General features: G+C 49.3%; 1 protein-coding gene across 2 annotated transcripts in view; it reads right to left on the bottom strand.

The window, feature by feature from the left end:
- TSHZ2 (teashirt zinc finger homeobox 2) overlaps nt 1-20,755 on the bottom strand; it is a 393,350-nt gene that overhangs the window by 89,355 nt on the left and 283,240 nt on the right. Inside the window, exon 2 of one of the 2 annotated variants that reach the window (XM_010840297.1) lies at nt 12,146-15,094. In XM_010840297.1, the coding sequence (XP_010838599.1) occupies nt 12,146-15,094 (2,949 nt within the window). Of the gene's footprint in view, nt 1-10,195; nt 15,095-20,755 lie in introns of those variants that run through there. The other variant, XM_010840296.1, reaches the window with a different exon arrangement.

The raw sequence follows: 20,755 nt of genomic DNA, 5'->3' as shown, positions 1-20,755 counted from the left end.
TGCTGTTGGAAAGCAAGCAAAGCAGAAAAAATAAAATCAATGCTGAATTGCCAGTAGGGGCCAGAGAGTCCTGAATGTCAAGACCGACAAGAGCTTATGGCAATTCTCTGGGGAAAACCCATGGCCGCATTGACAGTTGTACTGGCTCTGGGTTGAGACGGACCCAGAAGACTCTGGAAAGTAGAATATGCGGAAGGCCCATTCCCAGGAGAGGGGGAACAAGGACAGAGGTAGGGAAGGAAAAAGCCAGGACAAGAGAAAGCGGTGAGTTGGTGCAGGAAGAAAAGATACAATGCTTCTGCATCTGTAACACTCCAAATGCTTTGGTGCTTAATTTGGTTCCACCATTCACGGCCTTTGTGACCGAACTGTCTCCCGGTCTGCTCCAGCATCAAGTGGTTACAATTATGGATTGCAAATTTATTGACATTTGACATCTACATCAGCCTTCCTCTGATCAACAGAACTCTTTGCCGCCAAACTGAATAATTACAGAAGATTTCAGCAGTCACGGGGATGCCAAAAAGGTCGTTAAATCATCTTGAAAAAACAATGTGTTCCTCCGTTTCATCTCGCCAGTAAATCTCCTGTCGAAGTCGGGACCACCTAGTGTTGATGGGCCGAGGAGGGGGGAGCCGAATTACAGAATGGAGAGAGGAATTAAATTAGGATTGAAAAATAGGAAGGCAAGCACAGCAGGGGCCTTTCATTTGTGTTTCATGATTCCTAGAGAAGCAGACAGATAGTGGTTTACTTTTATCAAAATGGATTCGTCCCGGCAAACGGGAGGCGATAGCAAGCTTGGGAGCTGAGGGCGGTCTGGGGGACATAGGGAGGAGCAGCTTCCCCAGGTCCTCGGAGGCCCGCTGGGGGTCTCACAATGGGAAGCCTGTGGGGTCTGTCCTGAGGCCCTCCAGGTGGGTCTTCTTCGCCCGATTCCTTTCTCCTTCCTAAGCAAGCATGCTCCTGAGGGCCCGGACCCCCGGCCTTGCCAGCCCCTCTCCAGAACCCCTGCTCCCTGTCCCCACTGCAGTCAGATCGCTGGTCTCCCCTTCTATCTGCGTCCCTCTCATTTCTTCCATGGCGTAGCCGGAGCGATCTTTCCAAAAGAGAAAGTAGATCATGCCACTTGCTGCTTTAACTCCCTCCAGCGGCTTTCTGCTGGGCTCAAGGGGGGAAAAACACAACCCACGGTTCTGAGGATTTTCTGCAAAGCCCTCCCCGACTTTGTGCCCCCTCGGCGGTGCCCTGACGCATGCCTGCCCCCAGCTGTCAGTGCCCCGATTCCTCTGAACAGACCCCCAGCCCCTCTTCCTGTTTTCCCGCCTGGGATGTGCCGCCTTCAATCTGTCACGTGTCCGGCGCTGCCCAACCTCCCGTCTCCTTCCCCCGACCCTCCGCCCCTGTTTAAAGCATGTGGCCTATCCTAGGCCCCCAGGCTGCCCCGTGTTTCTTGGTGGCCCCTCGTTCTAAGAAATTGTTGACTTTTTGTTTTGTGCTCAATACATGTTAGCCATTAGGATTGTTATCTACCTGAGTCTTCTAAGTGAGGGCTTCCCTGGTGGCTCAGATGGTAAAGAATCTGCCTGCAATGCAGGAGACCCAGGTTCCATCCCTGGGTTGAGAAGATCCTCTGGAGAAGGGAATGATTACCCACTCCAGCTTTCTAGCCTGGAAAATTCCCTGGACAGAGGAGCCTGGTGGGCCACAGTCCGGGGGGTCGCGGAGTCGGACAGGACTGAGCAACTGACACTTTCACTCACTGATAAAGGTGGAGCCCTGGACTTCGACCTGAGCCAGGTCACCGGACACAAAGCTGACGCCCCTCTCTAAGGTCCTGCAGGGCGGGGCTGCTGCGGCTGGAAGCATCACCCACACACTCCACAAACGCCCAAGCACTTCAAGGAAGGACACTGCCCTTGGGCCCCTGCCTGTCCGCGGCTCACTAGACAAAGCTGACCCATCCAGGCCGAGGCCGCCGTCTGAACATCCTCCAGGCTCTGCCTGCTCGGCCGTGTCTCTCCAGCTCATTCCTGGGCCAGGCCCCCTTCGCGCTGAGGGATGTGCATTTTCCGGGACGAGCACACATACTCTCTCTCGCGAGGCTTCACTCTCGCTGTTCCTTCTCCCCTCAGGACTCCCCCGCCTGGCAGGTGTCCCCTGGCCGCCCCAGCTCAGCCTGCTCTCTGCTCGTGGCCAGACTCCCCCAGCCCTGGGGCCCACCGGTCCAGCACGCTCTCCGGGGCGGCGCCGAGCTTCGGGGAGGGCTCTGTCTCTGTGACTGGCAGCTCTGGTCCCTGCCAGGCTCAACAGGCTGCCCCATCCCAGCCCCAGCCACGGCCCCCAGCACACGACAGGCCTTTGCTCTTCACTGACTGTCTCTATCTTTGTCTTTCCCTGCTCCTGAGACAGGACTTGTGACTTGGTTCCAGCACATTCTAACTGTCCTGGTTGCTGTTATGATTCCAGCTGTTAGACACTTTCATGTGTCTTTAATTCTAGGGATGCTGTGTTTTAACACGGATGAAAGATACCCTCTTTAATTCTATGTGCCTGATACTGTACCAGGAGGATTCTTCAGTTCAGTTCAGTCGCGTCCGACTCTTTGCGACCCCATGAATTGCAGCACGCCAGGCCTCCCTGTCCATCACCAACTCCTGGAGTTCACCCAATCTCATGTCCATCGAGTTGGTGATGCCATCCAGCCATCTCATCCTCTCTCGTCCACTTCTCCTCCTGCCCCCAATCCCTCCCAGCATCAGAGTCTTTTCCAATGAGTCAACTCTTAGCATGAGATGGCCAAAGTATTGGAGTTTCAGCTTTAGCATCATTCCTTCCAAAGAAATCCCAGGCCTGATCTCCTTCAGAATGGACTGGTTGGATCTCCTTGCAGTCTAAGGGACTCTCAAGAGTCTTCTTCAACACCAAAGTTCAAAAGCATCAATTCTTAGTAGGTTTTAAAAGAGGCTAACTTTATAATGGGGTTTCCCATGTGGCTCAGAAGGTAAAGAATCTGCCTGCAATGCAGAAGATGTGGGTTTGATCCCTGGGTTGGGAAGATCCCCTGGAGAAGGGAATGGCAACTCACTCCAGTACTCTTGCCTGGGAAATCCCATGGACAAGGAGTCTGGCGGGCTGCAGTCCCTGGGGTCGCATGGCTGAGCGACGGACACTTCCGCACGCAACCTCATGACGTGGTCTCAGGCCGGCCTATGTGCAGCCGCTTGACAGAAGAGGCTGCTGAGGGCCAGAGAAGCGACGTGACCTGCCCCTGGTCTCTCAGCTGAAAAGTGGAGACCTGGTCCCGAGGCCCAGCTCAGCAGTTCAGGGCCCACGTTCCTCCCTGCTGAGCTCTGCCTTGGGCTCCTTCACAAGACTTCTAGACATCAGGAAGCCTCCATCATCTGAGATTTTGTGACGGTCCTTCCCTCGGCTTCCAAAGTCCTCCCCCGGCTTTTCATCCTCCTGCATTTCTGGGATGATGGGGTCTGGCTTGGTCTTTGACTGCTAAACCAGAGCAAAAACACCATCCAGGAGGGGCCTGTCTCCATGGTTACTACACACCAGAGGATCCACAGGAAGGCAGCAAAGGGGGACGTGGAGGCTGCAGCCAAGGGGTGGGGGGGTCATAAACAATTAAACACGACAAGATCCGCTGGTGAACAAAAATAGAATTATTTGACTGTGAAATCGAGTAATGTAGCATTGAAAATAACATAACCTGAAACATCATTTTTTTCCTCCATAGATGAAAAAAGTACCAGATACAACCATGCACGTTGGAAGTGCCAGTTTTCTGGAGGGCCCGAGTGGTAGGGAGTTGTCTATGTCAAAGATTTGAGCTTTTGAGATATTTAAACTTTTTTTTTCTTTTTGCCCATTCATCTTCTCTCCCATACAAATGAGTTACGGATGGGATTCACATCTCACACTTGGGTGTAGCACCTGGCAGAATTTAACCCAGGGGATCCCTGAAAGGTGATGGGAGAGTTTTTAATCTAAGAGGCCAGCTTGAGGGAGATGGTCCTTTGTCCACACCTAATTTCTAGCTCCGCCGCATGCTGGCTGTATGAGACCACCGATCACTTGCCCTCTCTGAGAGCTGGTTTCCTCCCTTGTAAGCTGGGCGCAGTCAGCGGTCTTTCTTCAGAGAGCTTAGGGTTAAGAGGAATTGAGGTCGTGTACACGAAGGGCCTAGCACAACAGCTGTAAATGCTCCATAAATGTTAATCCTCTGTCCCTGCCTACTGACACCAGGGACAATAGTGAGTGGCCACACGAAGGCAGGCACTGTTTCTAGCTTTCCTCTTAACCCCACAAATCAGCGACGGCATCATCAACGCATCATTTGCACTGAAATGCATGGGGCACCAAGGCAGACCTTCCCACCTACGTGTGACGACGCAGCCACGGGGAGGCCGGACTGCTGGGAATGGAGATGTTCCAGGGAGCTGGTGGCAGGGAGAGGAAGGGAGAGTCAGAGGGGAAGACGGCCTCCCCTCCAGGGCCCAAACACCGCCCAGCACTGTCATGTCCCCGCACAGCTGCTGTGCTTCCATCTGTCCTGTGGTCTCTCATATCTCTAAATCAAATGGCACAGTCCACCTCATCCTGATTTAAGCTTTAAGTAAACAAAAAAGGATTTTTTTTTTTTTTTTTTAGGTAGGTGATCAAGAGAGGAGAGGAACACACCCTTGTTCAGTGGGCCAGCCCCGGTGCTGAGCGCCGCCCGGAATGTGCGCTGTTCTACCGGATCCCGGACTCAAGCTGAGACCGGATGGGAGCTGCGCTGACTGCTCCCATCCGGGCCAGCCTCCCTGATCAATCCACACGCCCATTCTTTTCACAAGTCTTCACAGCACCGCTGGAGAATGAGCCCAAGAGAAGGGCCCTCTGTGCCTAAAGATATCATACGCTTCCTACCAGTCAAAAGCAAAGAGATAAAGAGCACTCTAGATAGAACATCCACCAGCACTTTCTGCAGCGCCCTGGACTCCTGGGCTTTGGGAAGTGAGTGTCCTTAACAGCAGGACCAAGTTCTCTAAAACCCTGGCGTGTGACACGCGCCCTGGGCTCGCGGCCTCCCCGTCTCCTGCCAGGTGAGCCTGGATTTAACAGGAGAACACGACATGCAGAGATTTCCCGCAAACTCCTGCTCTTTTGAAGGAAGAGACAGGAAAGGCAACCCCAGCACGCCAAACCCTCTTCTATTTCGGTACCCTTGACGCATTCTGTTATCTCTGTGGCCTCCATGTCTGTTAACAAACTGCCCTGCGATGCTGGCAGGGCGTGGCGGCGAGACCGATTTAAAACCCCTGCATTGCTAAAACTGCACTGTTCTTCATCACGTTGAGTCATTTTTATGTGAAGTGTCAAGCTCCCTAACAAATAACTCCTGCCAGACAAATCAAGTTCCTCGTCTTAGAGCTGCGGCTAAATAGTTTATAGCTTTAATCTGCTCACCGAGGTGTGCAGTCTATGACAGTAATTATAAATGCAAGGAGAAATTATAGCTGAATGCTTTAACTGCATTAGGAGCTGTTTGATGAACAATCATGAGCGCCTGCTCATTTGCAACAATAGAGGGCAAGTTGGTGTCAGTGCATTAGAAAGACTTCAGTTCTGCATGGCTTTTTCTCTCATTTACCACGGAATGTCACTTGTCTCCTATAAAGTAGAAAAAAAGCACCATGGAACGCTTTAAACTTGATCGTTAAAAAAAAAAAGACAAAGAGAAACGCAGGAGAAAACTGTTTACCGTGATGACTTCTGTTTTTTTTTTTTTTCTTCTGTTTGCTTGGCAGCAGGTTCAGTTTCAAATTAGTTCGTTAAAGGTAACTGCTTATTTACTTACTAGGGGCCTTAAAAAAACCCCACCTCAAGCCATTTTTGAAAAACCTTTACAGAGAAAGACTTCTTTCAATGAAGGGCAAGTTCAAGACCCGCCCGGGCAGAGGCGCCCGTGACGGTGTGTGTCCCTCTGCTAGATCTGACCCTCTGTCTGTAGCTACCTAAGCTAATGACACAATTTAGCTCCTTATTTTCCCCTCCTCACTTTTGCAGAAAGACGTTTTTAATTTAGCTGAAGAATTACACAAATGTATTTTAAAGACATAAATCCATATAAAAAATATGAGCTAATTAAAACATTGCACTCCCTGTCGCTCATGGATTTTCAATTTAGCGAAAGAAAAAAGAATTGCATCTGGTTAAATGAAAAGATGATACTGATGGCAGATTGGAGTAAATGAAAAATAATGTTACTCTATATTAAAGCACCAAATTATACCCGTCAGGACAGAGCATTCAGAAGTCCAAATGCGGGGGAAAGTGCAACGAAGGCGGAGACGCATCGATGCAAAAGAGGGGTTAAGCCAGAGCGCGCGGAGGAAATGAAAATGTGACCGGAGGGGACGCGTTTGTTTCTTGCTGCTTTAGAAACGCTGAGGTCTCAAGCCTAGCCCTGTTTCAGATTTCACATCTTGCTTCCCCAAAATGAGAGTCAAGATGAGGATTAAAAATAATGGCAATTCTCACATAGTTATTTTCCCTGGGATTTAGATCATTTCTTGGTGAGATGCTCCACAGTGAATGTATCATTACTTGACTGAACAAGGAAATTACGTGAAAGAGAGTGAGGGTGTGTGGGTTCTTCCCCAGGTCGGTCCCTAGCTCCTGAAGCTGTGGTTTATATCTGGAGCCTCCCGGAGGCTGAGGCAAGCTCTTATCATCTCTGCACACGAATGCCACACTTCATAGACTTTTTTCTGAGCTGCTGGATGGATTCCTGGGCTTGGGTAGCACCTGGAAACCGTCAAGCATGATGGAGAAGCTAAGATGCAGGAGAAATGTGATGAGAGCCGGGCCATCCTGGGCTTGAATCTTACACTGTGTTCTTAGGCAAATCACAGACGCCTCTGAGCTTTTGGCAAAATCAGGATGATCTGAATACCCAGGCCCGGCTCATAGAAAGAGGCCAACAGGTCTCAGCTGTCATTGCTGTTATTATCATTAAATAGTAGGTCAGCATTTCCTTGGGCTTCCCAGGTGGCTCAGTGGTAAAGAATTCACCTGCCAAGCAGGAGACACAGATTTGATGCCTGGGTTGGGAAGATCCCCTGGAGAAGGAAATGGCAGCCCACTCCAGTACTCTTGCCTGGAGAATTCCATGGACAGAGGAGCCTGGGGGGCTACAGTCTGTGGGGTCATCAAGAGTCGGACACAACTTAAGGACTAAACAACGTTTCCTTGGGGCACTGGCCTAGGTGTCAAGTGGCTCAACCCGGGAAGACTCTGTAAGTTCTGTGCTCTTTGGGCAAGGCTGAAGAACGTGATGGGGCCCTCGAGATGTTGCCTAGAACTAACTCTTCTTGTGGACCTACTATGCGCCAGGCTTTATGGAAAAGAAATTCATACTTTTACTTGATTCTCATGGCTTTCCTCTAGAGGAGAATTCTGTCCACGTTTCAAAGACACAGAAGTGGGGCACATCTTAGAGATGGTGGGGGAGTTAGGGCTTGAGTGCAGCCCTGCAGGCCCGGACTCACACTGGTCTGTCCCACCGTCCCCTCCTCCGCTGCCCCCAGGACCGGCCCCTCCTGTGCGCTCCGTTCAGCGTCTGCCCCAGAGCTGTCTGCACAGGCAGCCGCCCAGGCAAACTCCTGTCCTGGTTGGTCACCGGCTTACTCCCTGGGATTAGCACAGTGTTTGGCATGGAGTGATGGCTTTCTTGCTGGGCTGATACTGAGAGAGGCTCAGAGATGGTGGAGATGTGAGGAATTTGTGCAGACTCTCTCTGCTTCCATTTCTTCCCCTGTGAAGTGGTTGAATCAGTCCGTACCTCATACGACTGTTTGCGAGAATCAAGTGAAATAGTGTCTCTGTGGTTGCATGCCGCAAGCCTGGCACATTTCATCAGCATGGCTGTTGGGTCCTCTCTACACTGCTTTGCTAATAGAGTCTGGTGACGAAAGATGAAAGAGAGGAAGGAAGGTAGGCAGGGAGAAATGGAGGGCGGAAAAAGGAGAAGCAAGGAGAGAAAGACTGTTGTTTACCAGATGAAGGCAAGGTTGACGCCTGTAGTAGCTGTGAGTTGCTGTTGTTTAGTTCCTGAATTGTGTCCGACTGTTTCTCGACCCCATGGACTGTAGCCCACCAGGATCCTCGGTCCATGAGATTTCCCAGGCAAGCATACTGAAGTGAGTTGCCATTTCCTTCTCTAGGGGATCTTCCCAACCCAAGATGGAACCCTCCTGCATTGGCAAGCAGGTTCTTTACCACTGAGCCACAAGAGAAGCCCACCCACGGGTTAGCCCAGCTCACCACTGAGCTACAAGAGAAGCCCACCCACGGGTTAGCCCAGCTCACCACTGAGCCACAAGAGAAGCCCACCCACGGGTTAGCCCAGCTCACCACTGAGCCACAAGAGAACCCCACCCACGGGTTAGCCCAGCTCATCTTCTTCTTCCCAGGCTGTCAGGGTTGCCAGATCTAGCACAGAATGCCCGGTTACATCGAAACCTCAGATAAGCAATGAACACTTTTTAGTATAAATATGGCCCATGTGCTATTTGGGACACGCTTATTCTAAAAATGTATTTGTCATTTACCTGAAATGCTAGTTTAGCTGGACACCCTATGTTTTATCTGGGAGCTTTGCATGCTGTTCACCCTGAACATGGGTTTTATCAAATCATCCACAGCAAGGGTGGCAGCTTATTGGACTAGACTTCATTCCCTCTATCAGTTTCAAGGTCAGGTGCGAGGCTAAACTTGCACACTCTGTGCACTGCGGTAATGACTATAATTTCCAGTCCTTCTGCATCTTAGACTCATCGATTTGCTCTTTGTTTAATTTCTGATTTTCAAGAGCATGTGGTTTCTAAAGGTATATACAAATACCTACTGAAATTGTCTCAGATTACTTATGTCCTGAATGAGGGATGCACATGAAACATATTCTAATTAATTTCTCATGAAAAGTTGCATTTAATATTTGGCAGAGAATTTTATAGAATTTAAGACTTATCTTTTTTTAAAAAAAGACCTAAGAAAAGAAATTAAATTCAGATCAAAATTCTCATCTTGCATAGAACATAGATACTGTAAAACTCTCAAAATTTCCATAAAACCGTGACCATCTCTCCCAAAATGACATGTCATTTTTGTACAATTCATGCGATCAGGCATCTTAACTGAAATTAGAGTTCCAGATAACAGTGATCTCATTTTGTGATCATTTAGAAACACATAAGCATCATTCTGAGCAGTGGGCAAGGATTTGCATGCATATTGTTGTCAAAGAGGGCCGTGGGGTTGCGGGGGGGTCGTTTGCGACTGACCAGAGCCCCAGAAAGCTGCCGCTGTGCAGGTGTGGGAGCTGTGGGGCGGGGCGGGGGGGGCAACCGTAGTGTTGACGTGAACACCGTTTTTTAAGTGCACACGGCACATACAGTCTGCACGATTTCCGAACACCCAAACCTGTTTTTCTGTGATCTGCTGTCAGAATCACAGCCCACCAGTGTTCATCTAAGGAGGGAGCTTTGCTTTCATATAATGATAATTCTGTAATATGATGCTTTGAAGGTCCAAATCAGAAATATTTATTCCGTACAGACACAGAAGGATGAGACCAGAGCTAGCCCATCTATGTATTTAATAGACTTTTAAGTACCTTTGAGTTGGCCACGACTGAGCGACTAAAGAGCATCAAGTCCCTTTGTATAGGTTTTTCCCACTTACTGGGTTTTCTTGGCTTCCCTAGAACAGTTATGTGTGTTTCAGATTTTGACTGAGGCTTTCTGTTTCTCCTTATTCTGTATCTACATATTGTAATGTTTTGACTATGATATTAATTTTAAAAAATGATTACAGACCTAACATGGAAAAGGTGGAAAGTTGGTCTTTATTTGTAGCACAGATAAACATACCTATTTGTCGTTTTCATCTGGTTTAGACCTACCACTCTGAGACTAGAAACATTTTTCTGTGTGTGTTCTGTGTGTATCCACCTTTTTTTTTGGAAGGACCAGGAAAGCATAATAGCAAGTTACATAAAATGTAAAACATTGTATAGCAAATAAACAGGTGTCATGGAAGCCCAAGCTCACATGTACGTTCAATAGATGTATTTCAGCTTTTCTTTCAATATAGTGTGAGCTGGACAAACCGTGCTTAAGAAAGCAAGAGAGGAATCTGCCAGTAACACATTTTAATTATCATGATAAAAACATGCAAACAAACCCAAAGTCATCATCTGGGCCAGATAGCCATCTGCGTGATGGGATGGGTTCCCCTGCCATCAGAGGCTCTTAGATCATCTCCCTGAGGGGATAGTTCCAGATTTCAACCCCTTGTTTCATTCTGACCGTCCTCGCATTCAGTAAACCCCCTGTGTGACGTGAAGCGAGCCCACATCCACAGCCACACCCGCCCCACCTGCAACCCTGCTCCTGCTGGTCGCTTGATGGCTGGACCTGAAATCTCCTGTGTAACAAGCGCTCTGACCGTAGGACGTGGGAGGGCTTATACAGCTGACCCTGAGCAGCATGTGTTTGAACCTAATGAGGCCACCTATAAGTGGAGTTTTTTCGAAAGTGTAGATAAATACTACAGTTCTACACAGTCTGGGTTGGTAGAACCCACAGGTGCAGAACCTCGGATACAGGAGAAGCAGGCCTACGGAGGAGCGGTCATGGGGGGGCCGACTAGCAGTTACACACGGGTTTTCTGCTGTGCAGAGGGTTGATGCCCCTAACCCCTGCGTTATTCAAGGGTCAACTGCATGCTATTATTAGCTATTCATATCTTATCTCATATGTAACTAAAAAGACTAATCTGTATGACATAAACTGGGTTGGCAAGAGCCAGAGATTTAAGTCAGGTGGGGTCTCACTTTGGGTTGCGGCCCCCAGTGCAGGACAGTTGATATATGCGTGGGAGTTTCCAGCACATGGGGGCGGTATCATGCCGGGGAGGAGAGGAAAGGAAGGAGAGAAAATACACAGCGGACGATGAAAATAGTTTCCGCCTTGTTTGTGCCCAGTATTTGAAAACGGCTGGTGTGACTAGTCTGCCAAGGTATTTGACCTTGGAATCTGTCTGCCTTCCTGAAGGTGACAGAGATCGGCTGGGCCCTGCTGACTCTGCCAGGCATGGAACTTTGACGATACGTGATGCAAATTATCTCGAAGCTGTGGGACCCCACGTGCATTGGCAATGAGTGTGCCATTTGCTTCTTTATATAAAAAAGTCTCAAGCCATGATTGCATCTACCTTTGCTAAAGGTGAACTCTGATATTAGCTTTAACTTAAGAGCAACCAAAAGACCCGGGAAGAAAAATAAGCTTCCTCTCTTTTCATCTGGGTGTCCTGCAGAGAAGACTATTTTCCTACCATCCGACTACAGGGCACATGCCCTTTCACAGGAAACCGAATGCACAGGAAATAAACAAGCTGGACAGGGAGGGCAGTGGAAGGTAGCAATTGCTGCAAATAAGCTGCCAAAAGCGTTAATTATAACTAATAATGATAAAGCCAGCTTTAATCTATTCATGAGTTGATTAAGAAATCTCTGTCGAGTGGCTGCCCCCAGGAACTCCACAATCTTTATTCTCTTGCTCACTATTTCTTTAAAATTTTCATCACTTTATAAGTCATTAGCATGACTATAGGAAGGGGAGGTAGGGAAATGGGATAGTAAGAGAAGTTGGTACTTGTCAATTACAATGAGGCAGAGCCTTAACGGGACCTCGAGACATGGGCCCTGGGTCACTAAGGAGATCATGAGTCAAGAAGCAGTAACCTGTGAGCTCCGACTCTCTAAATCCTTTCTGTTCTATTCCCTAACGCTAAACTGCAGAAATGGAGAGAATGGTTAGGACTTACTTATGTTCTGGTCTATTCTATTCTACAGTCCTCTCGCAGCAGGGAGAGGTCAGCTGCCTCTAAATAGAACCATCTCCCCTCTAGAAGCGCCTCACAGAGTCACCGGCACGAGCACCTGGAGCACACCCATACCTGCAGAGCTATTCTTCGTCCGCGTCTGTTACAAACTGAGAGTGGTGTTCGGGGGACTTGCTGTGCGTTTTGCTTAGGTGGAGTTTTACCGCATGTTTGCTCACAAATGTCCGGCAGCACAACTTACACTTGAATTTAGAGTCCGTGTCCTCTTCGCCAGCTGTGCTTTCCGGGGACCGCTGAGCCGACGACACCCGGGAGATCTCCTGCTCCGCTTTGCCTCGCTGCTCCACGGCCAGGCGGGTCATGTCCTTCATCTGGAAGCCCAGGTGGGACTCTAAGTGGCTGATGTAGGTAGACGGGGTTCGGAACTGGGAGGCACAGTCACTGCAGTAGAAGATGGGGTGGCCTTTGTCCATGTTTTTCAGGAACTTGGTCCCGCCCGTTTTCCTAAGCTGGTACTTGACGTTGGCGAGCCAGTGGCTGATGGTGGTCATCGAGAGTCCCGTAAACTTCGAGATCTGCATCCGCTCTTGCGGGCCCAGGTCGGACAGCAGGTATTTGCCCTCGGAGGTCTGGAAGAGGCTGGAGGCAAACTGAGCCTGCAGGATCAGAAGATGCTGGGGGTTCCAGTTGGACTGCCGGCCTTTCCTCTTATGCAAGGTGGAGACCTCGCTGGACACGTCCTCGAAGCGCCTGACATCCATCTCCAGCTTCACGGGAGGGACCCTGGGGGAGGTGGCGGGCTTCGGGGTGGTGGCCTTGGGGAGGACCTTGACCATGTCGGCGATGTCGGACAGGGCGTGCTTCTGGGGCGGGGACATGCAGGACTGTGCTTGCGAGGACTCGGCCTTCTTGCTCTTGGACTTGGTCAGGTCGATGGGCTGATCGTTGTTCTCGAACAGATAGCGTCTGGACACGCTGGCCGGCCTCGTGGAGGGGGGACTCAGGACCGGCTTGTCCATGACGCTGAGGCTCGGCTTGTGAAACATAGACATTGTGCTTGAGCTTGGGCTGGAGCAGGAGGGCGCGCGCAAGGGTTCTGTGGCTTTGCCCAGGTGATTGTTCAGGACAGACTGCAGGGCGCTGAGTGGGTTGATGCCCGGCAGGGCCGCTGCAGGGTTGGCGATGGCGCAGCCGTTGCTGAGTGGAGACGCCGGCTCCAAAGCCGGGGCTTTCTCTTTCTCACTGCCCTCTCTCATCAGCTTGTCCTCCTCCTTCGGGGGATGCGGCTCAACCTTTTTAGACTCCGCAGGGGGTTCGCTTTTGCAGAAAGCATGCCCCTCGCTGTGGCTGAACGAGGACGCCTCCTCACAGGGACTTTCTTTCCCACACTCCCTCACCCCTTCCTCTTTGTCCGTCAGCTCCTTCTTCACTTGCGTGTAAGGGGCCAGGTGTGCAGGCACGGACACCAGGGGCATCACTTTCCACTTGGGTGCGATCGGCCTCAGCTTGTTGCTGAGGTTGGGTCGGATCTGAAGGACTTGGGAACCCATAGGCAAGGAAGGCTTGGTGCCCTCCGAGAGCTGGTAGGCGGCGTGGATGCTGGGGTACGCGCTCCAGCTGGGAGCCCCATTCTGGGCTTTGTTGATGGCGGTGGTAACAGTATTTTCCAAAGACTTCAAAATGTCCCCTCCGCCCTTCGAGCCATCTTCCAAGTCCTCCTCCCTCAGATACTGGTACTTTATCGTAGGATCTAGTGGCTTTTGGAGAGGGTCTTCATAGTCCTCGCTTTTCATGACTTTCTCATCCTTGTTGATCTCCTCTGGCTTTTCCTTTTTGCTGTCCTTCTTCAGCTCTGTCGAGGAGGCTGCGGCATCAGAGGCAGAGTTACTTGATGGCTTGGGAGCCAGGGCATCACTGTTTGGGGCATCTGACAATGACTGCATCTTCTCCACAGCCAGTGGGTCCAGCACCAGCTGCTTGCCTTTCTTGGAGGCGGAGCTGGTGACCTTGAGAAAGTGACCAGTGACCATCATGTGGGTGGTGAGCTGCTGCAGAGTGTCGTGGGAGCTCCCACACTCCATGCACTTCAAGATCTGGGACTTGCAGGCCTCGAACTGCCAGGTGTAGCTGGCACCGTTTTGGTAGCCGTAGCGGTTGTTGCAGGACAGTTGGAGGTTGGCGTTCTTCTGGGGCGGAAACGAATCTGCAAACGACCCAGTGGTGGAATCCGGGGAGCATGGCCGATTGACGTCGAAGACGCGTTTCTTGGCGGGAGTGACCATTTTTGATGAAATGGTTGGGACTGGCTCCTTCAAAGGCACTTTTTGGTAATGTTTTGTTTTGATCATGTGGACACTCAAATCTTGGAGGGAATCGAAGGAATCACCGCAAAACATGCATTTCAGGACCTTTTGAGCATCCTCCTTGTCCATATCCTGGAAAGCCCTCTTCCGGGGCTTGGAGTAGCTCGTGGGCCTGAGCTTGTCCTTTTTGCGGTTGTCGTCTTGGTAGTGGCCGGTTTCGTTCATGTGGACGGTCAGCTCAACCAGGGTGTCGTAGGCAGCGCTGCACTGCCGGCACCGGAACCTGCTGGCCCCGGTGAAAACAGTCCCGCACATTTTGCTGCTCTGCCGGTACAGCTGGACCGAGCTGAACAGGCTGGGCTTCGACACGGACCTCGAGGGCAAGTTCTGCTGCAGGCTTTTGGACAGAGCGTCTTGGTGCCAGTCGAAATCCGTCTTGTTGCCGCCGTTTCGGGTGTCACAATTCCGCCTCTCGCTGTTGGACAGCTTGAAGCCAAGACCCAGGCCCGACCAGTAGGAATCAGACAAGATGTTGGCGTAGACGGCGGTCATCTTATCCATGCAGCTGTGGGCTTCGTTTGGAAGCTTAGGGTGCACGCTGGCTTTCTTATCCGAGGCATCTCGGCCGCACACGCTCTTGATGTCTGACACCTGATCACTGGCATCGCTCAGCAGGGACTCGTTCTCAGCGTCCTGGTTGGACAGGTGGCTTCCTGGAGAGTTCTGGTAGCTGAAGCAGCTCTTTTGCTCAGGGCCTGTTTCCAGCTCCTCGTCTGTCCCTGCGTCATTGCTGCCCTGAGGTTGAGCTCCTGAACCACTGTCTTCCTCTTCCTCCTCTTCCTCTTTGATTTCCTCCTCTTCCTTCAGCTGTTCCTCCTGGGCATAGCCTGTGAGAGGAGAGGAAGAAGACATGAAATAACAATAGCGGGTGACATATTCCACGCCTACTTCCCCACTCAGACCAAGTGCCTCCCACACAGAATGAACAATTGAATTGACGCTTTTATGAACAATGAGCAATGAATAAAGGAAAAAGCCAAATGATGCCTTTTGTGCCATCTGACGCCTTCTTAAAAGAAAACTGGCAGGAGTCATCTTTTGAACCGTGGTGTTGGAGAAGACTCTTGAGGGTCCCTTGGACAGCAAGGAGATCCAATCAGTCTATCCTAAAGGAAACCAATCCTGACTATTCGTTGGAAGGACTGATGCTGAAGCTGAAGCCCCAATACCTTGGCCACCTGATGTGAACAGCTGACTCATTTGAAAAGAGCCTGATGCTGGGAAAGATTGAGGGAAGAAGGAAAAGAGGGCGACAGAGGATGAGATGGTTGGATGGCATCACTGACTCAGTGGACGTGAGTTTGAGTAAACTCCGGGAGATAGTGAAGGACAGAGAAGCGTGGTGTGCTACAGTCCATGGGGTCACAAAGGCTAGCGACTGAACAACAACAATCGTTCTTTATAAACGCTTAGCATCCCAAGCTAACCATTTTAATGTTTAAGGGCCATCGTCCTAATACTCCTGTAACGGGGCAGTCTCTAAATTCACGTGCATGGCTTTCAGGAAAGCTGGACTGAAATTCAAATCCTATCAAAGACTTCTCTCTGCAAGAAGGACATTGGCTCATAAGCAAACTAAGACGACCCTTGGCATCTTCATGGTAAGGTTTACTGTGACACTCGACCCTGTTGGCATACAATCATCTTAATAAATCATTTTTGAGTGCTCAGAAGTAATTTGGATGCTCAGCCACTATATTTTTGAGAGCCAGTGTCTCTTTGGGTACAACGGCTTTATTTGTAGAGAGTCGCACAGCAGGAAGAGAGATTATGGAGTATCAAATAAAGTCTTCCACCGATAGCTCAAAAATTATGTAAGCTCAGAAAATATAATGATTTTGAAATAATAGCAAATGGTGTTAGAATGGGAGATTTGGGAACTATTCTATTATTCTCAAACAGGTTTATGAAGACCTTGTGAGACAAGGCTGAAAGTGCCCTCTCGATCTTGTGCCTGTAATTTCTAATGCACTGTGATTTGTGGGTCCCCGTCATGAGATGCCAATTATACGTTTGATTTGTGGATGCAAAATGCTATTGGGAATGCATGCTTTCCTTTCTCAGAAAGGATTTAGGACCAGTAACTGCGTAGGGAAAATGAAGGCATGAGAGAGCTGGTGGAAAGGGAATTGATAGGCAAATATCCATCAATTCCTGAGATGAGGAATGTGACTATTTATGCCCATGTACTCGTTTTCTGCACCTGGCCTTTTCAGAGCCACGTGGATAAAATGCAACCAAAGTTGTACCAAAGCAAGAGATGTTTGGTCTTAGATTTGCATGGGCTGCACGATGTCAGTGCAGGAGTTTCCCTGTGGGCTTCTATCTCCCCTCTCAGTGCAGGTGCGTACTTGGGAGAATTCCCCAGTGCAGTGGCTCTATTTCCATCCACCAGTGATAATACTTGATAAAGGGGTGATCAAGCATGGGAGGTCTCTCCTGTGAGAGAGGGAGAGAGGAGAGACGGGGTATTATTAGAAGGAAAGTGCCTGCAGTCAGGAACTCCACGGGCTCCAAAGACTGAACATGAAGAGTATTTTTTTTTTTCAGATTTTTATTTATTTTCCAAAATTAGTTTTTTTTTATTGAACTGTAGTTGATTTACAATATTGTGTTAGTTTCTGGAGTACAGCAAAATGATTCGTTATATGCATTTATATATATATATACACACACACACACATCTTTTTAGATTATTTCCTGTCTGAGGTTATTACAGGATATTGAACATACTTCCCTGTGCTGCACAGTAGCCCCCTGTTGGTCACCTGTCTCACGTGTGCGAGTGCATGTATGTGAATCCCGTGCCTCTGATTTGTCCTTTCTCGATTCCCCTTTGGTGACCGGAAGTTTGTTTTCTGTGCCTCTGAGTCTGTTTCAGTTTTGTGAATAAGTTCGTTTGTATTATTTTTAGACTCCACCTACAGTGAGATCACTTACCACTTGTTTTTCTCTGTCTGACTCACTTCTCTTGGTATAAACCCTGGATCCATCCATATTGCTGCAAAGGGCCATATTTCATTCTTTTTTGTGGCTTACTAGTATTTCATTGTGTGTGTATTCCGTGTATGTATATGGACCACACTGAAGATGAAGAATATTTGTTGAGTAAATATTCTCTGTAAATACATTCTTTCATTTGTATCAATATCTGTATGAAGTAGGAACTATTATTATTTTCATTTCACAGATGCAGAAACTGAGGCTCTGAAGTTAAGAAATGTTTCCAAGGCCACAAAGTTAGCATTGCAAGACCATGCCTGAACTCAACCTCTGTGATGAGAGAATCCATGGTCTTTACCACCAGCCTCCACTCTCTTTTTATTACCAATCTAATACTCCGGGAGTTGGCGATGGACAGGGAGGCCTGGCATGCTGTGATTCGTGGGGCCGCAAAGAGTTGGACACGACTGAGCGACTGAACTGAACTGAACTGAATGGATAAGAAAACTTTGCAGAGAGCCAAAGGTTAAAGGTTAAGCAGTGAGACTTCCTTGAGATGTCTCTGAATTGATAAGCACCTCCGAGGGGAGAATTCTGGGAATAATGGAGGCGAGAGGCCATGATTTTCAGGGTCTATCGTGAGACAAGAGGAAGTGTAGACACTCAGCCTCCCACTGGGTTTGCGGTCGTGCTCACTCATTTCTGTTGACATTGGTGTTGAGCCTTTCCTCCCTAGCAAGTGGGTTTTTCATTCAACTGGTATTGCTGGTCTCTAGTTCCATAAATTGATTTGCAGGAAAAAAAGCTTCTGAATCCAGACAAACAATCATTAATAAGTGATCACCACCGGCAAGAAAACCCTGTGGTGTGCGAGTGCCGAGTCACTTCAGTCGTGTCCGACTCTGCCACCCCACGGACTGTGACCCACCAGGCTCCTCTGTCCGTGGGCTTCTCCAGGCAAGGATACTGGAGGGGGCTGCTGTGCGCTCCTCCACGGGATCTTCCCGACCCAGGGATTGAGCCCCAGTCTCTTACGTCTCCTGCATTGGCAAGCGGGCTCTTTACGACTCATAAAGCCCCAGAAAACTCTAGCTTAGAACAACTGAATGAGATAGCCCCACCCCATTCTCGCTGCATTTTTGTTTTTCTGGACTAGTTTGTATGTTTGCAAAAACAGTCATACCATTAAGCTGAAGGAGAAGGTCCATTCACAACATCAGTAAATGACTTGTTACAGAGCCAAGCGAAATACTCCAAAGAATCAGGCAAATTTTGCCCATAATGCAGAGTCACTTTTCAAAGTTAACAGGGCTCTCCTACTCACACTTCGGGAGGATACAGATTGGCCAGGACTGTTCCAGGTTAAGACACGTAGTCACCTCGCCCGTGAGTGAGAGAATCACCAAAACGAAGCGTCCACACCCACACGTGGAGCTGGGGAAGACACCGAGGCAGGCAGGAGGGCCACTGCTCGTTGCTCTTGGCTAATGACTGCCAGGCTGTATTCACCTCACTATTTCCAGTGCCTAGCCCGAGGCCTGACTAGTCGCTCAGTTGTGTCCGACTCTTCGCCACCCCGTGGACTGTAGCCCACCAGGCTCTTCTGTCCATGGAGTTCTCCAGGCAAGAATACTGAAGGGGGTTGCCATTCCCTTCTCCAGGGGATTTTCCCAACCCAGGGATCGAACCAGGGTCTCCTGCATTGCAGGTGGATTCTTTACCATCTGAGCCACCAGAGAAGCCTGGCACTTAATAGGAAGTTGGGAAATAATTCGTATTATGTTGTGTGTGTGCTGAAAAAATACATGCAATCAGGAACAGGCATTTGCACACACACACACAGACCACAGACAATCTGCCTGGCCAATATAGCCACTTTCACACAAGGAGAAAAGGAGTGTGTGTGTGTGTTTTTTTTTTTTTTTTGAGTGTTCTTTTTTAATGCTGACATTTGGAAGCTGAGCTTTCCAGCCCAGCTCAACTTCACAGTCTACTATGTCCTTCTAAATGGATTCCCCAGAAGAAAAGTCGAAGACAGCAAATGCCTCCCCCACAATACAGATAAAATTTTCTGCTTAATTAGGCATTGACATGTTTACTATAACCTTTACAGAAGAGTAAGTCGTGCTGAGAGACCCTTTTTGTCTGTTTTCTTCTGCAGAACAGACTCAATCTCATGCACCCGATAAAGTAACACATTGAAAAGCCTCATAAAAAAAAAATGCCAAAGCATCTATCAGAGTAAGTGTGTGTGAACAATGGCTAGGGGTTCCAGGGAGTTTTACAAAACACATTTTAATATTATACATTGAAGACTGTTCACTTAAGTGGCTTTGTTTGCCATCGGCAGCTGAGAGGAGAGAGAGGGGAGACAGGCAGAGTGTGGGTGATCGGGGTGCATAATGAGTGTCTGTCTCTCTCTGTATTGATGAGATTTGTTTAATAAGATTGCATCATGTGCAAATCTTGGTAAAGTGGATTAGTTGACTTTATTCCTGGCAAGTTTATTCCTATGAATACTTATTTAGCTAAGATGATGATCACAATGATGCCGAGGCCCAAAGAGAAAGGCCTGTTCTCTGCAGAGCCTCCCTGTGGATTCTGGGTTGAAGGTCAGACTTTCTGGGGGCAAACATCTCGCTTTCCAACCTAAATGTCTAATTTCATCCCTTACCACTGCCTGACAGTGGCCACTCGAAGTGTCCATGCTGCCAGGACAGCTGATTCATGAGCACACTCAGCTCCGTGTCTAGAAACTCTCTGGTCCAGAGAACTCTCTTCCGCTCCCTCGGTCACTGCTCTCACTGCTCTGCGACTACCATTCTTTCCAGCGACTAAGTGGCCTTCCTGCTCCCACTTCTCCCAGGCTGTTTTCCAGAGAACTAACTGCTAGAACAGGCTTCCCAGGTGGCACAAGTGGTAAAGAACCCACCTGCCAAAACAGGGGGGCTTCCCTCGTGGCTCAGATGGTAAAGAATCCTCCTACGATGCAGGAGAGCTGGGTTCGTTCCCTGGGTCTACCTACTCTAGTATTCTTGCCTGGAGAATCCCATGGACAGAGGAGCCTGGCGGGCTACGGTCCAGAGACTCGCACAGAGTCAGACACGATGGAAGCAACTTAGCACGCCAAAGCATGAGACTCAGGAGATGCAGTTTTGATCCCTGGGTCAGGAAGATTCCCCTAGAGAAGGAAATGGCTCCCCACCCAAGTACTCTTGCCTGGGAATCCCATGGACAGAGGAGCCTGGTGGGTGACAGTGCATGGGGTTGCAAAGGAGTCAGACACACCCTATCTCACACACACACACACACACACAGACACACACACACACACAACTGCTAGAATATTCCTTATTAAAGATCAGATCAGATCAGATCAGTCGCTCAGTCGTGTCCGACTCTTCGACCCTATGAATTGCAGCACGCCAGGCCTCCCTGTCCATCACCAACTCCCGGAGTTCACTGAGACTCACGTCCATCGAGTCAGTGATGCCATCCAGCCATCTCATCCTCTGTTGTTCCCTTCTCCTCCTGCCCCCAATCCC

Source organism: Bison bison, unplaced genomic scaffold (assembly GCF_000754665.1).
Source record: "Bison bison bison isolate TAMUID 2011002044 unplaced genomic scaffold, Bison_UMD1.0 scf7180017864143, whole genome shotgun sequence".
In the NCBI taxonomy this organism is placed as follows: Eukaryota; Metazoa; Chordata; class Mammalia; order Artiodactyla; family Bovidae; genus Bison; species Bison bison.
Note: the sequence above shows the minus strand (reverse complement) of the source record. Positions and strands in the feature narration are given on the sequence as shown.